The sequence below is a fragment of the Eulemur rufifrons genome, chromosome 18 (genome assembly GCF_041146395.1).
Source record: "Eulemur rufifrons isolate Redbay chromosome 18, OSU_ERuf_1, whole genome shotgun sequence".
NCBI classification, from domain to species: Eukaryota; Metazoa; Chordata; class Mammalia; order Primates; family Lemuridae; genus Eulemur; species Eulemur rufifrons.
Window position 1 is genome coordinate 2,594,575 of NC_091000.1, and position 23,717 is coordinate 2,618,291.

Genomic DNA, 23,717 nt, shown 5'->3' on the forward strand with positions numbered 1-23,717 from the left:
GAGTTCCCAAAAGTTCTATGAGTGATTGTAGAGAAGCAGAAAGGGCTACACAGAATAAAATGAGATGACTGATTTGGGTAAAGCAGAAAAAGGAACTGTAACCAAATATATAAAATCACCATATAAAATTATACCACATAAATTTCAGAATGAATTTGTAAGTCAGGATTGGAGAGCCTGTACAACACAGAACTCTCATTCCCTCTAGCTTAACAATTCCACTGCTATAGAGGAATTCCACTGCTGTTGTACAAAAAGACACCTGCACAAGCACATGCAGTGCAACATTATCTGTAACAGTGAAAAAATAAAAACAACCTAAGTGTCCATAATAGAAAACTGGCTAAACAAATTGTGACAGAGCCACACAATGCCTACAGTGAAATACACTGTAGTTGTCACAAGACATTTGCAAAGACTGAGGTGCATCAACACATATTGACATGGAAAGATATCCATAAGATAGAAAGTAAAGAGAACAAGGTGCAGAAATACATATACATGATCTCATTTATTTTTAAACTTTTAGAGCTATATGTATATGTTTCATATAACCAAAGGAAATAAACAAACACTGAATTATTAACGATTCTTACTTAATCCCTAGAGACTGAGAATGAGGGTGGTGTGGGAGGAACAGAGAGAACTTAACGTTCAGTCATGCATATCTGTACTTTTTGAATACGTTTATCAAGAGCATGTATTCCTTAAAATTAAATAACAGTAATAAAAAAACCTTATTTAAAAAATATGTCACCCTTTTGAATCATTCAGATGTTTCTATGTAAACCAGTCAACATAAATACAAAATGTCTGTTGGAGCATTTGTTCACATAGATTCAAAACTTTTTAACTTGAAATATCAAAATCTTGATGATGAAAGAAAAAAGACACTAAAAGATGATAGGGGAAAGATAAATAAAGGAAATTCAAGGTCCCGAGAAGAGTTGGGTAACAACTGTACTCTTTCACATGAGATGTAAATCTTCATTTCACTGCCACCATAAAAAAATTAGAGAACCTTATGGCATAATGTGCTAATTGAACCACATTTCTTAAAAAGTACGTTCTACTTTAGTGGATACTGAGTTCATCTGGGAACAAAGTTACTTTAGCTTTAATTCATACTCTGAAGCTGATATGTGATATATCCCTGAGTCATTTCAACTATCTTCTACTTTCAATCTAGATTTCTGTTTTGTAATTTATGGTGATTTATTATAATAATGAGAGTATTATTTGGGTAGGACTTCAATAAACCACCTTGACCTGCCTTCAGGGAAGCTTTGCCTTATCTTAGTTCCTGCATTATCAAATGTAACATATATAGTTCCAAAACAGCAATTTTAGCTATAATATTTTAAGAACTTGAGAAAACTTTCAATATACCTCAATATTATAATAATGAAGTATAGAGAAGCATACTATTGAGTAGGATACTTTCTTTCTTTTTTTTTTTTTTTTTGAGACAGAGTCTCACTCTGTTGCCCAGGCTAGATTGAGTGCCGTGGCGTCAGCCTAGCTCACAGCAACCTCAAACTCCTGAGCTCAAGCGATCCTCCTGTCTCAGCCTCCCGAGTAGCTGGGACTACAGGCATGCGCCACCATGCCCGGCTAATTTTTTCTATATATATATTTTAGCTGTCCATATAATTTCTTTCTATTTTTAGTAGAGATGGGGTCTCGCTCTTGCTCAGGCTGGTCTCGAACTCCTGAGCTCAAACGATCCGCCCACCTCGGCCTCCCAGAGTGCTAGGATTACAGGCGTGAGCCACCACGCCCGGCCAAGTAGGATACTTTCTAAAGATCAGAGTATTTTCTCATTGGAAGTGGTGGCAGCACTTATAGGAATCGAGCTTAAAAATATGTAAGTTACTGTTCTTGTTTTGTCCAAATATTTGTACTTACTACATTACTTTTTTTTAAGCAATCATAAATAGTTAGCCAGTATTTAACTACACAGGGACAGTGTGGTATCAGCATTATCCTAGAATCAAGGCTGATAGTCATATGCATATGTACTTAAGAAAAAATGGTATTCTATTTTTCCTGAGAATGCATTCACAAAAAAATTACTTATAAACAAAATATCCAAAAGTTATTAATGTCTTAGGACTTCTTTTGAACTATCTTGCAAAATTTATCTGACCTTCAAATGATTCTTTATACTGGACAATATTTGGATGCTTCATGTTTGCCAACACTGCAACTTCTCTCCTTGATTCTTCCCTTTCTTTACTGGACATCTTAAAAGAGAGGAAAAAAGAAAACAGTAACTTAAAACATTAATAACGTAAAAGTCCATCAATAAGGGAGTGGTTAGGCCAAGTGTACTGGTTCATGTTTGTAATCCTAGCATTCTGGAGGCCGGGGCGGGAGGATCCCTTAACGTCAGGAGTTTGAGACCAGCCTGAGCAAGAGCAAGACCTTGTCTGTACAAAAAATGGAAAAAATAGCTGGGCTAGTAGTGCATGGCTGTAGTCCCAGCTACTAAGGAGGCTGAGGCAGGAGGATCACTTGAGCCTAAGAGTTTGAGGCTGCAGTGAGCTATGACAACGTCACTGTACCCTAGCCTGGGCAACAGAGCAAGACCCTATCTCAAAAAAAAAAAAAAAAAAAAAGAGTAGTTAAAAAAAATAATGGTACCAATACAGTCCAATCAACAAAATATAGCAAGAAGTTAAAAAGAATGAATTGAATCTCCAAGTAAAAACATTTTAAGATGTCCAAATTACATTAAGTTATAGAACAGTAGGTATATTTTTCTAAACACATGAACACAAGCACACATCATAGACAATATCTGAAAGAATATGCAGACTATCCTGAAATTAGCAGTTGTCTCTGGGATTACAGCCCTTCTTTTGCTTTGGGTTATGCTTTTTGTTTTTTAAATTGTCTAACAATCAGCTTATAACCAAGCTATTATTTGTGCATCCAAACTAAAAATATACTTACCCTAGAAATGTTAATTTCCTTGATGACATACTGCCTGCCATCTTCTGTAGATTTAACAAGAACGGCTTTTCCAAATGAACCTTCTCCAATCTTCTGTAGTCTAACATACTTCTCCATGGTTCTTTTTCTAAGGCATCTTTACAGATATGCTAGACATTAAAAAAAAAAGTTAACAGTTAAAAGAGATAAAGCATGTCTTTTATAATAATTATAATGTTTAACTTAAATTCTACTTCCTTAGTCAGGTGCTAATTTTTTTTTAAAAAAAGATATTTAACATCTTTACTGAAAGCAAAATAAACTTTATCTCAATTTTACTCATGCAATCTAGTTATACCTAAAAGAGAAAACCAAATAGTGACATTTCCATTTTATAAGAATGCTTTGGATAGCCAAATACTAGATATACTTAACATGTATGGAGACAAAGGCAAGCTTTTTCCTACATGAATTAATTAGTAGCATTACTTTATTATCTCCACTAATCTCCAATAAGAATGCAAGTTTAATGAGATACTATTAATACTTCCCAAAGTTATTTAACTAATCCCCTTTTATTAGACATTTAAATTGTGTAAAATGTTTGCTATTATAGAACTTCAGATAAAATTTCTGTACATACATTTTAATATACTTACTATAAGAATTTCCTTAGGATAAATTCTAAATTCAAAGAATACGCCCATGTTAAAGCTTTCAAACATATTAAGTGTCTTAAACAAAAATGTCTACTAATTTATATTCTAAACCAGTAATATACAAAAGTGTCTGCTCCTAGATAACCTTATTAACACTGGTTACTATTTACTGAATAAAATCTTTCAGAGCCCAGGTAGTAGTAAAGGGTAGTAGTTAAAGGGTAATAAAGGGTAGCAGTTAAAGAGCACTAAAAGTTTAGAGTCAGAGAGCTTGGATTTAAATTCTAGCTTTATCCCTTACTTGCTATGTGATCTTAGGGAAGTTACTTATCTTTATATGCCTCAATTTGTTCATCTGTAAAATGTGGACAACTATAGTACATACAGAACTGCTGAGAGGATTGGTCAGTTTAAGTAATGTACTGAGAACAGGGCCTGACACATAGTAAGCACTGTGTTACTATGCTGTTGTTGTTACTCATTACACTTGATGGGGAAAATGGTGCTTCATTTTTATTTGAATTTTTTTTGCTTAGCAGTGAATTTGAAAAATTCTTCCACATTTATTAAACATTTGTACTCCTTCTCTTTTGAACTATTCATCCATGTTCTCTGTCCATTTTCTACTGGGATAGTTTTCTTTTTATTAATTTATAAAAACTCCTTATGTAATGAAGCCCTTATCTGTCATAAATGATGTTTTTTCCTCTTATATCCTATTTGCCTTTTAGTTTTATTTAAATGTAGAAGTTTATTTGGATGTGAACAATTTATTAATCTTTTCTTTCCTTTCTGCTTATGTTACTATACTTAAACCCTTACCATACCAAGATAATTAAGGTCATTAGTAGGTTTAGCAACAGTAATGTCAGGAGAGTAGTAATTTCAGGAGAAGCCTAAGTACAATACACTAGGTGGTAAAAGCTAAAAAAAAGAGTGAGAGAGAGCAAGTAAAAAAGTCATGAAAGCAATAATCTGTATGGCACATTGGCAAATCATCCTCACTACAGACATACATAAATTCACTACGTTAATCTGAAACTAACAAACACTTAATTCATCCAACTTGCTCTTTCCATTTCCATCCATAGCAAGCAGGTTTCCAGGTATGATTTCCTTTTAGGAGAAAATGAGCTTGTCATGAAACTCTTTTAAAATTTCTGTGACTTTTACCATATTTCTCATTATAAATTAATAAATCCATGTTTTCATCTACCAATACTAAATTTGTTTAATTTTATTTTGCCTCCAAAAAATGATCCAATATCCTTAAATGACAAACTTCACATTCTGGATCTCCAAGAGTAAGGTCAGAACACAGCCTCTGGTAAAACTGATGTGAGAATTATGCCTATGAAATTTTGTGGGAAAGAGCCTTTCTATATCTTATAAAACATTATAACCATTTCCATATCAAAATTTCTGTAGGAAATGAGAATGTCTTTAACAAACTGAAGAAAAACAAGAAACGGACCATTATCTTAGCATTATAGCATCACCTGTGAGTTAAAGAAGAAAAGTCATTCCAAATATATTTTCAAGTCCAGGTTGTGTCAACTGGCAAAATATAATGGCTATGTGGGCATTAGCCAAAATTTAATAATTTCTTCAGGATATGAGAGTTTATTATATACATCAGTATGCTACTTAGCAAAAAATCAAGATAAACTCATCTTTGAAAAATAAATTTCATAAATTAAATGACAGTAAATAATAACCACATAGATTATTTCATAGCCATCAGTATTCTGTGGCTTTTTGCTAAGAGAGGAAAAATAAAATTAGTCAGTTTGGCCCTTCCTCAAAATTTAGTGACCAATTCCTTTCCAGGGATCACACTAAAAAGATGTGCACTCCAAGAGTCCCTCCCTGGTACTGCATTCTACTGCCAAACATATTACTGAGCATTGTGCTTCTGATTAATTAGTAAAGCAGAATAAAGTTTACTGCCCCTGGTAGAGAAGAAAGATGACTCTAATTGCCATCAAATAATGTCAAGCGTAGACACCTTTCCGAACAATGAAAGACTTGTGGTAGATGAGTTTCAGAACAATTTACAAACTCTCCTTTTCTGTAGAGTCAAAGTACATTAGAGGAAGTAAAGGGGAAAACATGAAAAAATAGATTACTTTCAGTGTCTTGCAACATATTTAATCAAGCTACTTATTTCCTAGTTGTGAGACCTCTCAACTCAATTACAATCCTAGAAAATTTTTCAAACCAAATGAAATAAAAGATAAAAAACTACTACCACATACAAATGTTCTTCCACATACAAAATTATCAGAACATATAACTGAAGGAACATAAGAATCCTGCCCCAATTTCATTATTATAATAAACTCAAATTATAAATAAAGGTTTGTCTTTTCTATGTTTCAGTTTCCAACATCAAATGAAAAATCACGATACCAACTTGACTCACTGTACAGATTCTTAAGGTCTCTAACAATTATATCAATTTATTCGCTATAACACATATCTGATATTGAAGATATTTAAAAAAGCACAAAATCAGAGATTTGAGCTCTTCAAAGAGTTATGTGATATAACAGATAAAGCAATGAATTCATGATCAAGAGAAGAGACTAGATACATAACCAAAAGCTAAGCACCCGACTTCTCTGGGCTTCAGTTTTCTTTATCTAAAAACACTAAATATTTAAACATGATGCTATCTTAAAGACCTTACCAACTCTAACAGTCTATGACTCAAGGAGAAGAAAATAAAAAAGTAGGACAGAAAATAAGAAACTTCAACACTGTGTAGAATTGTACTATTAGCCACAAAGAGTACAAACGATGGAAAAATATGGCCAAAGCCTATCCATCAAAAAATCAAAAGAAGTCATGACAACACTTGCTTAAGCATAGTTCTTTAAAAAGTAAAAAAATAAATGGCAACTTACAGTTAAACATACCAGACTGAACATATATGTTTACCTCTACTTTTTCCCCAAATCTAACATGACTTTAAAGGGATCAAAAAGGCAGAACAGGAAAGAAGACAACAGCAATACAATTCTGGAAGCTGGGAAACACAAGAACAAGCAGCAACTGACTTAGGAGACTACAGAAAACTGTACTGTAAGCCAGCAGTAGGAAATAAGTCAGAAACAAGTCAAGTCCTACCACAAACTAGCCCAATAACTGGAAGTATCAGGTACATCTGAGAGTGAGGAGAACACTAGGGCTAAAACAGAATTGTGTAAAAGCCTGTGTAAAGAGCAGTCAGACACTCAGTTTGCCTCCTCCACCTCTCCCAGTCAGGTAACTACCCCTCTCCCATCTTGGCAGAAGACTAGAGATATCTCTAGATTGGGCACAGCAGGCACAGCTGAGAATGGAAACACCATCTACGATCTGGGAGATTACGTGAAAGTTTACATAATAAGTGGTGATATTCTGTTCTGATTATAATGCTGTAGCTAGTATCAGACCATCCCATCTCCAAAAACAATTTAAAACCTGAATACATAAAACAACAGACAGGAATTGAGGGGCTATCAACATTGACAGGTGGGCTTTGCATTCACCCCAACCTCTTTTCCCTGAAGACATTGGGAGCTCAAATATAAAGCAGCAGTCATACTATGCTCAGGAAAGAAAGAGGTAAGAATTCTGGGGTACCAAAATCCTGAAGCGGAGGAAAAAGAATAAAGTCAGTTCAAAAATCTGCAAATAAATTCCATCCTGTCAGCCTGTTCCCAAGCTGTGCATTATGGAGCAAGACTAAAGCAGATTAGTCCTAACAAAGTCTAAAAGCAGCCATTGACAGGATCAAGCTTATTCAATGATACTTCATCAGCCTGCCAAAACAGAACAATTTTTACAAGGTACATGTTTCAGAGCCTCTATGGAAGCTCTATGGACATTTTCATTCATAATGTCCAGTATCCCATCAAAAAATAATGAAGCATGTTTAAAAAACAAAATAATAGTATAAAAATAGGTCAGGTGTGGTGGCTCGTGCCTGTAATCCTAGCACTTTGGGAGGCTGAGGCGGGAGGATCACTTGAGGTCAGGAGGAGTTTGAGACCAGCCTGAGTGAGACCTCCTTCTTTACAAAAAATAGAAAAATTAGCTGAGCGTGGTGGCATACCTATAGTCCCAGCTACTCAGGAGGCAGAGGCAGTAGGATTGCTTGAGCCCAGGAGTTTGAGGTTATAGTGAGCTATGATGACACCACTGCACTCTAACTGGGGTGACAAATTAAGACTCTGTCTCAAAAACAAGCAAACAATAGAAATAGACTCACAAATGCCTCAAATATGAAGTTTCCAGTAGGGGACTTTAAAATAATCATGATTGATATGTCTAATAAAATAAGAGCAAAAGATGGACAAAGAGATTTTTTTAAAAGATGGAGAATTCCAACAAGAATTACAATTTATTTTTAAAAATCAAGTGGAAATTCTAGAACTAAAATATAAAGTATCTGAAATTAAGAACTCATTCATAGATTTTATAGCAGATAGGACACAGTAGAAGGTAGCCAAATTAGACATCTTTCCTCACATTTTACTAAGAATTTCACTGGGTGTGGTGACTCCCACCTGTAATCCTAGCACTTTGGGAGGCTGAGGCAGGAGGATTACTTGAGGCCAGGAGTTTGAGACTCTGTCACTACAAAAAAATTTAAAAATTAGCTGGGTGTGGTTGTTGCACCTGTAGTCCAGCTACTTGAGAGACTGAGGCTGAGTTGTACTCCAGCCCTGGCAACATAGTGAGATGCAAAAAAAAAATCTTTAAAGCCACAAATAAGCTAAAATTTTGTCTACTATATATGAAAAATGTGAGAGTATATGAATGAAAATCTACTACCATCAATCTGGAACACATGCTGATAGGTATTAAGCCCTCATCAGCTGTTTCAGATATTTGACAGGTGGATTGTATTGAAGGGAAACATTGGTAATGGAATGCTACAGATTTCAAGAAGTCTTTTGGCACTGTCTGCAGCTACAATCCATACATACAGTTCTCCCATAACAATGAATACTGTGTTGAATTGTGGAAAAAGGTCAATATATTTTCTCAAGGGGGAAAGTTACTTCTTTATTTCTCATTACTCAAAAAAAATAGAAAGTAAAATGGGATTCCTATTAGACTTTTTTCAAAATATTTGTTTTTCTTCTAAGTTTATTCAGAAAATACTCAACACATTCTGTAGTGGCAACTACCAACATGTAAATAAAGAATTTATATTTGTGAAAAGGTATCATGTTCATGGCTTAGATTAGAAGGCAGAATAGACAGTGAAATTTACTTGGAATACAATGTCAATGTATTATTAACATGACCTCAAAAGAACTCCTGTGGTCAAGTTCCATAACCTTTACTAAATTCCAGACAGGGACTTTTACTGTACAAAAACCTGTTTTGCCACAAAATAGGTTTCTTACATTTCACCTAGAACAATGGCAATTTTAAATGGAACAGACCTGTAGATCCTCTAATACCAGACAAATCTAAACTAGAAACAAAGAACTACTTCTCTCCACATTTGGCTCCCTCCACCATCTCTACAATACTGCTGCATCATAAGAAAAGGCCGTGATTAGCTCAGATTGGATATTATTTTAATCCTTCATAAATAATTCTAATATTTACTAAGGCAATAAAAAATATTTCTCCTTCTTACAGATCTTACATCAGTGAATAAAAAACAAGCCTGTATAAAAAATAATTATGATAAAATCTTAAAGTAAAACTTTTAATGCCTTACATATGCAAAGTATGTCAAAGCATGGAAATTTAAATGTAAGATGATAGGGTAATCAGTTAACTACTACTCGTTTCCTCTTAATTAAAATGTACACGTAATTTAAGATTGGAGAAAACATAAAAGCAATTTAAATGATTGCTTATCCATATCAAGATTTCTATTATTTTAATTCCATTATCATTCTAGCTTTTTAAGTACTGTAAGAGCTAAGGACTGCTTTGTAATACACACAGTCCCTCAGAGAATTAAAATTTTAATGACATGAAGGTATTTTCCCTGCAAATACTTAAGGGGAGTATCCCTGCAATCTCTACATCAGCAAGTCTAAGGAGGTCTCCTCACTTCCAGGATGATTTTTATTTACCATTTTGCATGTCATTGCTTCCCCCAAGTGCAACTCACCTCAATGACATAGGACTTTGGCAGGAATAACGGTGAGGATCAAAAAGCATCAATCTAGGCGTGGCAGTCTTCCTACGGGACTCAGTAAGGCAGAGGTGCCGTCCCGCAATTTGAAAATGACATCCTGAAAGAGAAACCCAGTCTGTCTAACCAGCGGGAGCTCGCAGCCCAGACTGGAAGGGGCACCGCGACTCCCACACCTGACGCCCCTCGTTAGTTGACACTTCAGGTTTGACCGTCCTGCCCAGGGCAACTCCCATAAGGCAGGTCCATGCCACCCCGACAAAACAAACAAACTGGTTTCCGAGCCCCTGGAAACGGCGGGCGGCAGCAGGGGGAGTGCCTCCGTCACCGCCTCCCGGCTCCACCGAGGTCGCTGCGGTGGCCGCGGCGGGGTCAGGGACGGGCGGCCCTGGGGACTGCCAGGCTACCTGATGCCGCGACCTCCGGCCTCACCGCGCCGGCTCTAGATTCCGGGACACTGGGACAACTGCTAGGGACTCCAGCCTGAAGGCTCCGCACACTGGCGCCCCAGCACCCCGGAGCGAGCGCGGTCGGAGGGGGAGCGGCCGGCGCGTTTCTGGCGCTGGCGTGTGACGTCACCGCGCGGAACCGGCGCGGCGGAGCGGTCGGGAGGGAGCTGCGAGACCCGGCGGGAGCCGCGCGGCCGGGGTAAATTTTTCGCACGCATACCACTCAGAAACGGACTTTTTTTTTTTTTTTTTTTTTAACTTGAAAGCTTACTAAGGGATGCCACATTTTTGAAAAGTAATTTTGCTTTAGCCTTTTTCTATTATATGTTGGACGGTTAAAGCAAGGAAGTATTTTCAAGTTTGAAATTGAAAAAAAACCAAAGCTACAATGTTTTCTACACCTTTACATTTAATGTGTGCATAAATTACTTGTATATTGAAGTGTTTGGCAGTGTATACTGGCCTGAGAACCTTACAATAAGGGATATAATCTGGTGTCATTTTGAGTAGCCCTATTCAGTGACCCCCTAAGCTGCTGGGTTGCCTTGTCTAGAGTAACCTGGAGATCCTGGAGAATCCGAACTTGAAGCTGACGCACGGTGGCTTGTATGCTACCTTAGTTGCCCTCCGCGTTGTACCTGTTTTACAAGCTGGGTGTTGCCGCGGTAGAGAAAGCACAGACTTTGCTAGAAGCTTCATTAGTAAAATGATTCAGATCTTTGCCTTAAAAAAAATCCACCTCCTTCTTCCCCAAGCCCTCCCCAACATCACACAACCAAGACATCTCTGGTTCTTCCAGTCTTCGGTTTAGCTGTGCTTATAAGAAATACTTTATTCCTAGCATGGGAATTGAAAGATTTTGGCTTTTCTGCCAGAAGATGGCACTGCAAGTCACCCAACGTGGCAAGCTGGAGAAAAAAATCTGCCTTGGTTTATCTCTTAAATCTCCCTACAGCTACAGAAGACTTATTTTCCTCATTTTTTTCATTTCTAGACTACTTCCGGTGGACCCTCTCACCCCCAGTTAGTAGGAATTTTGGTGTCTGAATGCACAATAACTCTAGTTCTACCCACATCCCTTTGTATACAGCAAAGTGACATGAAAACATTGCCAGTTGCTAATCTAAGCAAATTCTTTTTTGCTGCTTACAGGAAGAATGGCTAGTCTGATACCTCCTTAGATAATTCTCTGGGCTCCTGTCATAAACTGTTGGTGGGAATATGAAATGCTACAGTCTTTCTAGAACGCATGCTAGCAATATGCATATCCTTTGACTCAGCAATTTTATTTCTAGAACAAGTGGGCAAAGATGTATATACAAGGATAACCATTATTGTTTATAACCATGAAAACTAGAAACAGTGTAAATATCTAACAATAAAGAATTCATGAGGCCGGGCGCGGTGGCTCACGCCTGTAATCTTAGCACTCTGGGAGGCCTAGGCGGGCAGATCGTTTGAGCTCAGGAGTTCGAAACCACCCTGAGCAAGAGCGAGACCCCCATCTCTACTAAAAAATAGAAAGAAATTAGTTGGACAACTAAAAATATATATATAAAAAATTAGCCGGGCATGATGGCACATGCCTGTAGTCCCAGCTACTTGGGAGGCTAAGGCAGAAGGATTGCTTGAGCCCAAGAGTTTGAGGTTGCTGTGAGCTATGCTGACGCCACGGCACTCTAGCCAGAGTGACAGAGCACGACCCCGTCTCAAAAAGAAAAAAAAAAGAATTGATGAAATAAATTATATCCAAACAATGGAATACTCTAAAGCCATAAAAAGAGTGAGTGGGATCATTTTTATTAACATAGAAAGATGCCCTTGATATACTGTTGAGTAAATAAAGCAGGTTTCTCTGAGTTAAGAGGATTACCTGATGATTTCCCTTTCTGGTTTATATACCTTCATACAGTTTAATGTTTTTAATTTTTACACAGAATGGTTTGGGATTTCTTTGATTTTAAATATTTTATTGGCTTTTTCTTTCAAACAAAACAATTTTTGCTTCTTGCAGCAACCCTATAGGACAAGTATACAAAGATAAAGCCTGCAGTCTCTATCCCCAGAGCTCACTTCTGTGAAACCAATGTGAACAGTTTCACGAGTATCATCTGCGTTTTTCTCTAAGTTCATAAAAACATAAATAAGCATGTATTTTTATACATTAATCTTTTAAATGGGATTATAATACACAATATTTTGCAGCTTGCATTTTTTATCTAATAGTGTATCATGAACATCTCTCTGAAGATCAGTTAATTCTTGTCAATATTAATATTCCATAATAAGAATGTAGCAAAATCTATTCAACCATACCCCACTCAGTAGAATAGAGATTGTTTCCAATGGTATAATTATTTCTGAGGGATAAATACCTAAAAGTGGGTTTGCTGGGTCAAAAAGTATGCAAAATATGCCTACTTTTTTCATTTTCATACTCCTATGCTTTGATTATATATTGTTGTATAACAAACCACCCTAAAACTTAGTGGCCTAAAACAGCAATGATTTATTATTTCTCACATTTTCTAGCTAGGAAATCAGGTAGATTTCTACTGGGCAGTTCTTTTGCTCTACATAGCTTCAGCTGGGATCACTCACTTAGCTTCATTCAGCTAGCAACCATGCTGGAGATGGTCCAAGAAACTTCACTCACATCTGGTGCCCTGGTGCTACTCCAGAATTCTCTCCACATAGCTAGCTTGGGTTGTTCACAACATTGTGGTCTCAGGGTAGTCATACCTCTTACATAACAGCTGGCTTCAAAAAAGAAAGAAGTCGCCAGTCCTTTTAAAGGCTAGGCCAGGAGCAAGTATGGCATCACTTCTGCCACACTCTTGGTCAAAACAAGGTTCGAGGCCAGGCAAAATTTACAAGAAGGGGAAGGATCAATGGTGGCCATCTATGGAAACTATCTACCACATCCTGGACTATTTTTCAGATGTTTAAGAAATTCACATTCCAGATAGCTTTGTGCAAAAAGTGCCTATTTCCACAAGCACTAGATAGTTCTCTCTTAATTTTGCAAAAATGTTAAATCCTTTTCATATCCTTTTCCCCTTTTCTATTAAATTATGTTTATGAATTTGTAGGAGTTATTTGTAAAATACAAAAATTAGCTGTCATGTTGTGGAACAAATGTTTCCTGCTAGTCTCTCAGTAATGTTTTGGTTTATTTTATGGTATTTTTGGTCATACAGAAATTTGTAAATTTGTATGTAGTCAATCTTGTCAGTCTTTGTCTTGCCAAGCAGATACTCCTTCACCCCCAAAGTTATCCAAATAATCTAAATGTTCATGTGTTTTAATTGTTTAATATCTTCAATGCATTTGGAACTTATTTTTATATATGATTTAACATAGGGAAACTAGCTTTCTCTTCTTTTGGAAGAAAGCTAGTTATGCCAGAATAATTAAATGTGGTTTCTTTTTCCACTGATTTGCAACGTAACCTTTATCATATATTAAATTTACTACTTATATTTGTCTCTATTTCTAGATTTCTCTTCCATTTACTTATTGATCTCTTACTCTTGTTTGTCATTTGAAAAATGTTTGTTTTAATAATCAAAAAAATAGTGTGACAATATTTCCATTTTGAAAAAAGAAATACCAACACTAAAATTTGTAAATTATGATAATTGTAATAGATCTTGGATACTAAAGATGGTTATAAAGTTATATGCCTCTTTTCTAGTAGAAAAAATAAAAATTTCTTTAACCTTTATAATAGTGGTAGTATAATATGACAAGTGGAAAGGGACTAGTAGCATTCCTAAGGAGTTCTTCTACTAGAGATTTTTCAGAAATATATTCTGTCATGCACTCACAATGAATTGAGCATTATGCTAGATGATGGAGACAGACATAGTCAAGGCATGGGTATTGTTATATGTACTTTCCAGAAAGCAGGGAGCAAACTGAAACAAATTAGAGAATAACAAATTAAAGCAAACGGTTGTCAGTAGAACTACACTGAATATTTTTCTTTTGTGAAGTATTATGTAAATGATAATTTTATTAAAAGGCCAGGTATTTGATTAAACTATCCTGACATATAATCTTTTGTGAGTGGAGGAAAGGGCCTGAAACATTAAATATGAAGAAAAGCATTCTCTAAAATCCAAATCTCTTGCAGACATGTGATATTCAAATCCAAGAGAAAAAAAAATTAACGTCTTGGCATTTAGTGTTCCATCTTGCTACATTCTAGGAGAGGAAATTTTAGTTTTAAGCTACATTCCTAAAAGTCTATCTAGCCTTATGTTGTTTGAACTAACCATTAACTATATGTAGCTAGGACTTAAACTGTAGCAGCCTCCTGAATTTCTGAATCTTAATCTGGTAGGCCTAGCCCAATATGCCAAGGTAAAACATTATCTAGTCAGTTCTTGAGTTTCTGGCTTTCTGATTAGGGTCACCTGCAAGGGCTCACAGAAAGTCAGCTATCTGGAGAGTGATCATAATTTATTTCTAGGAAGAATAAAACAAAACACTGAGCGCTTAGCTGTGCAGAGTCTGAGAAAGGAGTCACTGTATGAGATTGCTTTGAAAATGTGATTGGATGAAATAGCTGAGTGTATCAAGTCCCACCGAGGCTTGGACAAGAGTTTTGTAGGAAAGAATCGCACAAAACAGGAAGATTGTTTGCCATGTCAAAGGCCTCAAAATGTAATCAGAAGTGCAAAGCTATTTTAGGTAATTTCATGTTATCTTTGGGGAAAAGACAAAGGACAAGAAAAGGTCATTTTAAACTACTTCCCTGATGCTGGTGGCATTGGAAAGAAATTCTAGACTAGAACCACGCTACCGTTTTCCTAACAGAACATCTTAACTCCTTCCACTTCCTCTTTCCAATGTATATGAAACAATAAGATCAAATTTCTTTTTCTGAAACAACTTACAAATACATGAAGCAGATCTATATAGCTTTGTTTGTTTCTCTGGTTTTCTGTGGAACTTTGTAAAAATGCATTTTTTAAGTTGTTATGGGAAATAATCCTATCTCCAGGTTTTTTATTTCAAGAAAAGCTCAGAGATACTTCACTGGGTCCAGGGAACAAGAATCTAGAAGAAACTGAGATATGATTCCCAGTGCTCTTTTTGTTTGCCAGTTCTATAAAATAGCGTTATATTATACAACCTGCCACTCCCAGAGTGGTAGAATTGCTGGCAGAGGGAAAGGTTTACACTACCTCCAATCACCGGTAATGCCTAGCATTTGTTTCTCTTGTTTGTATCTGCCAGGGTACCAACAATACTAGTTAACGGCTATCCTAGACCTGGTTGTAATAGGTAAATTCTTACCACTGTGAGTCAATCTTTTTCTTTTTCCCTTTGAGGGCCTGAGGGTTTTGTTGGTTGTTTAGGGAGGGGGAGTAGAGCTAATTTGAATATTGGTAGAGTTTTTGTTTTTATTAATTAAGCTTAGTTCTAACCAAACAAATCAGATTTGAAATAGAAGAAACCGACCTCATTCACATAACTTATCTTGCTATGTCTACAAAGTACTGAGGGCTTTTTTTCTCCCCTTGAGACAGGATCTCGCTCTGTTACCCATTCTGGAACACAGTGGCACAATCATAGCTCAATGCTACCCCCAACTCCTGGCCTCAAGCTATCCTCCTTAGTATGCTTTTTTAAATGCATACTAAGAAGACCAATGGTCAAAAGATGAATTAAGCACCTGTGGTAGAAATGGAAGGATAACTGATCCCTGAAGATGTCCACCCCCCCATTCCTGGAACCAGAGATTATATTTGGTTACATGGCAAGGGGGAATTATATGATATGAGAATGACTCAACCCACCCATGGCTGGCTTTGAAGATGGAAGAGGGGGGCAATAAACTAAGGAATTCAAGTGACCTCTAACACTGCAAAAGGCACAAAAGTGGATTCTCCCTTACGGCCTCTTAAAGAAAACAGCCCTGCCAACACCTTGATTTTAACCAGTGACACCCATATCAGACTTTTACCCTACAGAACTCTAAAATAATAAATTTGTAGTTTCAAGCCACTAAATTTGTGGAATGTGTTTCACTAGCAGCAGGATACTAATACAAACTCCTCTTAAGGTTCTAGTAACAGTTGTTTAGAGTATGGACATCAGGTGGGCTGTTAATTCTTTTTGTGTGGTAAAAAGAATTAAACTCCTTATCACGAATTGTCTCAGCCCTAGAGAGCTCCTTAATCACCCCCACTAAAGTAAGGGACCTGGTAAAAAAAAAAAAAACCCCAATCAATTAGGATCCTTTCTGCAACACTGCTGTGAAGGAATGAGATCAGGCTCAAAGTATTCGCATCACAGCATTTAAAATGTTCCAGACATCTGGCCATGGTCCTTACCCTGTGCTTCCTTCCATCTAAGTCTGTTGAAGAGGCGATTCAGCACCACCAGATTCTCTGACGAGAATACCAGTGGAATTACAGAGAATGTTCTTTCCCAGATGCATCCTATTGTTTCATCACCAAGCTATCACACACCACGTTGTTTAAATATATTGCCCCATGTCTAATGTAGTGCATCTGACTGAGTCCTGTGAGTTAATTAGGAAAAATTGAATGTAGGGATGCTCAAGGCCCAACCTTGGAACAATTAAAACATTTCTTGGTGGGACCTAAGCAACGATATTTTTTTGAAGTTCCCTAAATGGTTCTGATGCAAAGTAAAAATGGAGAACTACTGGTGTGATAGTAATAATGTATGCCAGAAACCATGAATTTTAAAATAAACAAGTTCTTATAAAGGAATAAGCTAGTGCATATGATACTACAGAAAACCAAATGTACAAGTAGATTTGTTCTTGCACACTTAAAACAGGTACTTGGGCTAATCCTCCATGAAGAAACTAAGACACTACCATAAAAGGATTTTCATCCTCATCAGAAGCAGATAAGACTGATTGACAGACGGTGACTACTGTCTACTCTTCTCAAAATCTACGTGCCTCTTTCCAAAATTAGGCTACATATCTGTAGCGAGAGAACAAAATATGTGCCTGCAGATCTCTTGTGAAAAATTCCACTTAGTTTAGAAAACTTTTTCCTTCCTTTTCCACGTTTTCTAAAAAGCATCTAAGAAATTTGCCCAACAGCATCCCAACTAAGAGAAAACTGTGCTTGGATATTACCGCGATTCCACAAATTCTACCTTGATAAAGGTAATGAAAGAAGTTAGATGCCTGACTGCATTGAGACCACCCCCATCGTCACCGTGGGCACTACACCAGCTCGGAAAGCCCAAGACTGTATTGTTCGAGAATACTCAATTCTTCCCTAGAAGAAAAGAAAGAAGACGGACAAAACTCAGGTATTAAGTGCAGATGTTACTAAACTGCAAGACAGATTAAGTCCGTAGAGCATATACACATAAACATAGAAAAGGCTGGACAGACCAACACATACCTAATATTCATGAGGCATGAAATATACTAGAGACATTTAATATTCATTACTTTCAATATATATTCACAATATACTAAATATACAGGAGACTAAACATTCACAGGTCTTAATTCTGCCATCTGGTGGTGATATCCAACCTGGCCCCACCTGTCCTGCCCGAGAAGTGCGAGACCTGCACCTGCGCCTGCTCACCGGGCTAACTGGCGCGCCACAGCGCGTTCGTCCCCGCGTCTCCCGCCCCCGCGTCGGAATATAGCTCCTTGAACACGGGGGTCGGAATGACTGAATTCTGTGACACAAGCGAGCTCAATAAATGTTTTCTAACCGGAAAAAGTTCAATTCAGACCACGTAGAAACCCCAGATTATATATTTTCTCCAAATAGTTAATTTCCAAGCATTATTTTTGAAAATCTGTGATGGCCAAATTCGGGGCATGAGGGTTTTTTGTACGTATGTTAGGCACATAACCCGCGACCGGTAAGGCGAGGTGACACCACCGTCTTCCCCGCCGCGCGGACCGCCGAGCACAGGGCATCTGGCGCGGGGTAAACTCCAAGGCCCACCGTCTCTCTCCGCCTAGGTTTTGGGAACCGGCCCTTGTAGACCGCCGTCTTTGCGTCTCACTCTGAGGCCCAAGCTCGCCAGCGTGTCGCAAGTCGCTCCCGCGCGGCGGTCTTCCGGGGGCGTGGACCCCACTCCGCGTGACTCCGGGACGGCCAGCGCCCGAGCCTTCCGAAAACGCCTCCCCGAGGGCGGCGGCTCGGTCCTTCCGCGAGGTCATCGGCGGGGCACACAGAAACGCGTGAGTGACGTTACCTAATCACCAAAGAGAAGCCCCACGGCAGGCACCGCCCTCGGGGCCGGCCGGCTCGCCCCGCTCCTCCCGGGGACCCGGCCCGGCCCGCCCCGGTCCCCACACCGCCCAATGGGAGCCGCCGCGGCTCGGAGCGCAGCCGCGGGAGGAGGTGTGGGGCGGCCGGACGCCGAACGGCCGTTCACGTCAACGCGGTGACGTCACGCGCCGACGCTGGGGACGTACCTGTCGGGCTCCGGACTCCAGCGGCTTCTCTTCCCCTTCCGCGGGTCAGGGCCGGTCCGGTGCGGAACCCGCAGCCCCCGTCGAGTGCTAGTTCGCCCCCGGCCCGGAATCGGGCGTGATAATGAGGCGGAAGGGTGTGGTGGGGTGAAAGCCATTCTACACTACTCCTGGAGTTAGAGCATGGATTCGGTTTTAGTCTTTGAAGAGGGCAGTGAGGTTGGAGATTTTTATTTTTAATTTTGGGTAGAAACAGGTTGACTCCAGGGCCCTCCAGAGCAAGAGGATTTAACTTAATGCTCCTCCCGTGTTTGAAGGCGGAGGAAAAAAGTCCCACCTGGCAAAATTTCTCTAATAACCTACTCAGTAGAAAAAGCCAGGTGTCTTAAATCGCGCTAGTTTTCGTGGCGTCGGGCTTTCTTCAGGTGAAGCTCTTAGGTAGCTACGTTTAGGTTTGAAGCAGATGCAGAATCCAAAGGCAGCGCAAAAAACAGCCACCGATTTTGCTATGCCTCGGAGCTGCGAGGTGAGTTGCATCGTGTGAGTGAAGGTTTGTTAGCTGTCATGTTCACAGATTTTGGGTCACCAGTGAAGCCAGGGCTCTCATCTTGGTTTCTCTTATAACAGATGTACCTACGTGATGTTGATAGGTACATTATGAATTAGAATGGAAACCCATCCTGATTATGTATGTGCCCTCGGACATTCTTTAAAATTTCACCCATTTCCTTTAAGACCTTTGAAGCAAATGAAAGTAGGTTCCAGGAAAAGATTAATTTTGAACTTAGGGGTTTTACTTTCGCTAAATTTGCCCAAATCTAAAAATAATATTCAGTTTTTCTATCTTTAGATTTACATGTGCATGTAAAACATTTTTGTGTATAGGTAATATTTGTGTTTTGATCTTGAACTTGTTGGATCAGCAACAGAATCTCAAAAATAAACTTTGCATGTGGTATGCTTTATTTGTATGGCATTTGAAAACTGTGGATCACATAAAAGATAATTACATATACATTATGCATGTTAGAGACTGATATTTGTTTTCTTTGGAAAAAATTCCCGTTTATGAGAATTGAATCAATAGTGACCATACTTTTTAAAATACATAATTCAAAAGTTCAGTTGTACAAACGTAAACTTTGAGTCATGCAGTTCATTTACTGCCTTACTGTGGCTTGTGTAATTTTTAATCTTTTCCCAAATGCTTTTCCTCTTACCTCTAAAGAGTTACTTCAGAAGATTATTTTCTTGATGAAGTCGGTATGGAAATAATTTAACTGTCAGTCAATTCTGCGTGCCTTTGTGAGCCACTACAAAATAGTATATATTTAGTTCAAGAGTACATATGGGAGTTAAAATGCTTATGTATATATTGTCAACTTTCATCTTAAAAGGTGCTGCTTATTTTGTGATATAGTATGGCTTAAAAACCACGTGTGACCTGCAAGTATTTTCTCAGATGGGGTTAGCTTATATGACCTCTAGTTAATAGGGACAGCCTGTGTTGGCAGGATCCATCACAGGTTGCAGACCCTTTCCATCCCTTACTTCCCCCCTCCCCCAACCTCAAAGACTTTGATTCTTTGCTTGAATTAGTTTAAGAGGTCAACATGAATGTATAGTATCTACATCTTTAGTTGGAAATTGTGCTTTAGCATGTGCTATTAATTACACATGGCTCATTAGGAATGTAAATATTTAACCTGGTTTTGGATATGTATGGTTCAGGAGAACAGATTTGCTTAGGTTATGTGTTTATGTTAGTATAACAAGTTGGCTATTTTCCAGTCATGTTGGTGATAGGCTTCCTGTTTCCTGTTGTGACATGTTGGTAATAATTTTCAGACTGCTCAGGGAGCCAGATTTGATCTCTGTGGTCGGTCATATATCAAAGCAGTATCCTGTGGGGTTTGGCCACTAACACTGCTTTGTAGAACTTCCAACTTAGTTGGTAGTCAAACTTGAATGCAGGGATCGAAAATGTATAATACGATGTAATAAGTGTTAATATTTATTGAGTGCATTGTATGGTTCAGTCTCTTTCCTAAGTGATTTTTGTGGATTATCTCAATTTTCACACCAACTCAATGAAGTAGGTACTTTCACTATTCCCATTTTACAGGTGAAGAAGCTGAGGCACGGGAGATTTAATTAACTTGCCCAAGGTCCCACAGCATTAAGTTTCAAACTGAGACTGAAGCCTGGCAGTATGATTTCAGAGCTCTGGCTCTCCATGGCTGCAGTTTAGACTAGTCAACGTGCTGGAGAAAAAGATAGTATGAGAGACATGGCACCATAGGTTCATTTATTTTTTTAGTTATAAAAGTAATGTAAAATTAGAAAAACTATGGAAAATAGTGTTTTTAAAAGAAAACTCATAATCTTGCTACTCTAATGAACTTTGTTTTTTATATGCACATTCACATCGGTACATAAACATTGTAACTATGATTCATTTTGAATTTCAAGATAAATCTTCTTCAGTTAAGTGTAAAAAGGAGGATGAACCCCACTGCCCCAGTTACATTGCAGATTTGATCTAGAACTTTGACTGGAACCCAGTTAGATATATTTCTTCCCGTTTCTATGGGAAATAGTTCAACAGTTTCTGTCTTTTAAAATCATGAAAACTATTTGTCAAAGTCTCGGTCTTCCACAGGATCTTTTTTCTTGGATTAGTGTTTTATCTTTCTATCTTGTTATTGTTTGAGCCTTATATTTGTTTGTGTGTTTTTTCTTTTGTCCTTTTAAAATCAGCTAGCAACCCCTATATCATGGCTATTGTGAATAATAGCATTTAACTTTTCAGTGGTGCTGAAAGATTTTCTAAGTGTAAGAAATTTTCTTCAGAGAGCTATTTCTTTTATTATATTTATTACTTTTTGAAGAAAAATGTAAGGCATAACAATTTAGACATGGGTAACTGAGTGGACAGTAAGGATAAAATATTAAGTAATATTACTTTCAGGAGATACCAGTTTCATTATCATCGTTTTGCATGTGTTGACAATTTGTATTAAAATAAATTCTTTCTGTTTCAATAAACCTGTGGGTCCAATTAGCAAACACTTCCACCCTTTCCTCTGTCAGATCTTGCTCTTTTGTTCTTTTTTTTTTTTTTAAAACAAGTCCCATTGTGTATGTGTCTTTTATTGTGATACTTCCTATGGTTCATGGAAGTAGATGGAGTTTAATAATTTGCTCAAACATATCTCTACATTTGATACAGTTTTTGCATTTTTCTGTATTACCAAAATGAAAGAATATTCATTTTACCTACTGTCTGATAGCAGTGACCCTAATCTATGATAGGTCCTTTTAGATATTGAATATCTCTAATGTCTTCCATAAATGCACTAGAAGATGAAATCACTGTATCTGAAGAAAGAAAATCCTATAAAATCTGTTTAAAATCAAATAAGTGTAGGAAGGATTAGTTTTGTTGATTTTACTTTGGTACTTTGAGGACTTGTTCTAAATCAAACTCTGCTCAGTATTGATATAATCAATAGACCACACTTAATTCCTATGGTATAGTAGTGACCTTTGTAATCTATCTTTTGTGATGTTCTTAGATCTGAATTTTCCTCAAACAATTCCATATTAGACTGTCTTTGAGTTATTAACTTTCTTCAAATCTATATACATTTTTTTTTTAGTGTGCTGCTTTACTATACAAATACCTTCCTCAGGGTCTCATTAGTTTGATACATCTCAAATTAATTAAAATATTTAGAATATTCAAAATGTGTGTACTTTATATCTAATTTCTTTTTCCATTGACTTTGAAATAAAAGTGTGATCTGTGTATAGATAATTAGTATTAATTAGTAAATAGCACTGCTTGATTTTAATTTACTGTACTTCCTGTTTTGTAATTACTTGATTAAAAAAAGGAGAAAAGATCCTTGCCTCAGTATGAAATCAAATGGAAGAAAGAATATGGCACATCTTCCAGTAGGGATCCAACAGATCCAGCTGCCTGCTAGATAGATATTTCTATCCAGATATCCTGGAATTACCACATATGCAACATGTCCACCTATTTTTCCCTCTGCACTGTTTTCCAACTTTCTTTTATTGACTTTTCAATTTCTAGAAAGACACAAGTTTTTTCATTAAAAATAGAGAAAGAAATTGTAGACATTAGTCATTGATGCTCACCTTTCCCTTGCTCTCCATAAATCCAGATTTATTGATATTTTTTCTTTGTGACCTCTGAATATACATTCTTTTCTGTTTTCACTGTGGCTTTAGATCTTTTATTATTTCGTATTGGAACAGTTCCAAACTAAGTGGTATGCCTGCCTTAGGTCTCCTTCCTGGTGTGTTCCTGACACAAATGCCATTATACTCTTCTCAGAACTCAGCTTTATTTGTGGCATTTCTTTGCTCCACCTTCCCAACTTTCCTTTAATCTGGCATTCAAGTTCTTTCATGAGTAGGCTCTGATTTCTTTTTCTGGCTTTCTCTCACACTCTATCCCTACACGAGCCTTAGTGCCTTGGGCTCCAGGCCAGCATTCCCAAAGTGTATTCTCAGAAATACTATTGTAATACCATAGAACGTTAATAGGTGTTACATAGGATTGAGGAGTCACTCCCTGGTAAAATAAATTTGAGAAAATTTTTATAAATTTTGTTTATGATGTTAACATTTACTACAGATCTTCTCACGAACCTTTTTTGTACTGTGAGCCATTACAATTCTAGATGGGAATATGATGCATTGCCCAAACTTATTGACCATGAAACATTTTGTTGGACTAGTATTCTGTGCACGTAGTCTTAGCTCCATAGTTTGACTCAAGCCATGAATTTTGCTTAGATACCCACTTCTCTCATCTCTGCCTCATAAAAATCCTGCTTACCTTTTAAGGTCCAACTCAGGAGTGTCTTTTCCAAAGAAGTATTCTCATCCTCAGTCATAGTGAGATGTAGTCTTTGAGCTCTTATTAACAATTCTTGCATTTTCTGTGTTTTCTATCATGCACTACCTTTTATTGTAGGGATATGTGCTATTTTGGGGGAAGATATTATAGCATCCATCTTGAGGACAATATATAATATAAT

General features: G+C 37.5%; 2 protein-coding genes across 3 annotated transcripts in view; one reads left to right on the top strand and one right to left on the bottom strand.

Moving 5' to 3' along the window:
- Positions 1-9,792, bottom strand: part of NEK1 (NIMA related kinase 1) — a 117,674-nt gene extending 107,882 nt beyond the window's left edge. The window contains exons 1-3 of the mRNA XM_069493756.1: positions 9,727-9,792; positions 2,959-3,107; positions 2,150-2,246 (exon numbers count right to left, since the gene is read on the bottom strand). Of these exons, the coding sequence (XP_069349857.1) occupies positions 2,150-2,246; positions 2,959-3,075 (214 nt within the window). The 5' untranslated portion in view covers positions 3,076-3,107; positions 9,727-9,792. The remainder of the gene's footprint in view (positions 1-2,149; positions 2,247-2,958; positions 3,108-9,726) is intronic.
- An 8,883-nt stretch (positions 9,793-18,675) lies between these two features.
- The window catches only part of CLCN3 (chloride voltage-gated channel 3), an 88,695-nt gene continuing 83,653 nt past the window's right edge, over positions 18,676-23,717 (top strand). For both annotated transcript variants that reach the window (XM_069492900.1, XM_069492901.1), the window contains exon 1: positions 18,676-19,168. The gene's annotated coding sequence lies outside the window, so the exon portion shown is untranslated. The remainder of the gene's footprint in view (positions 19,169-23,717) is intronic.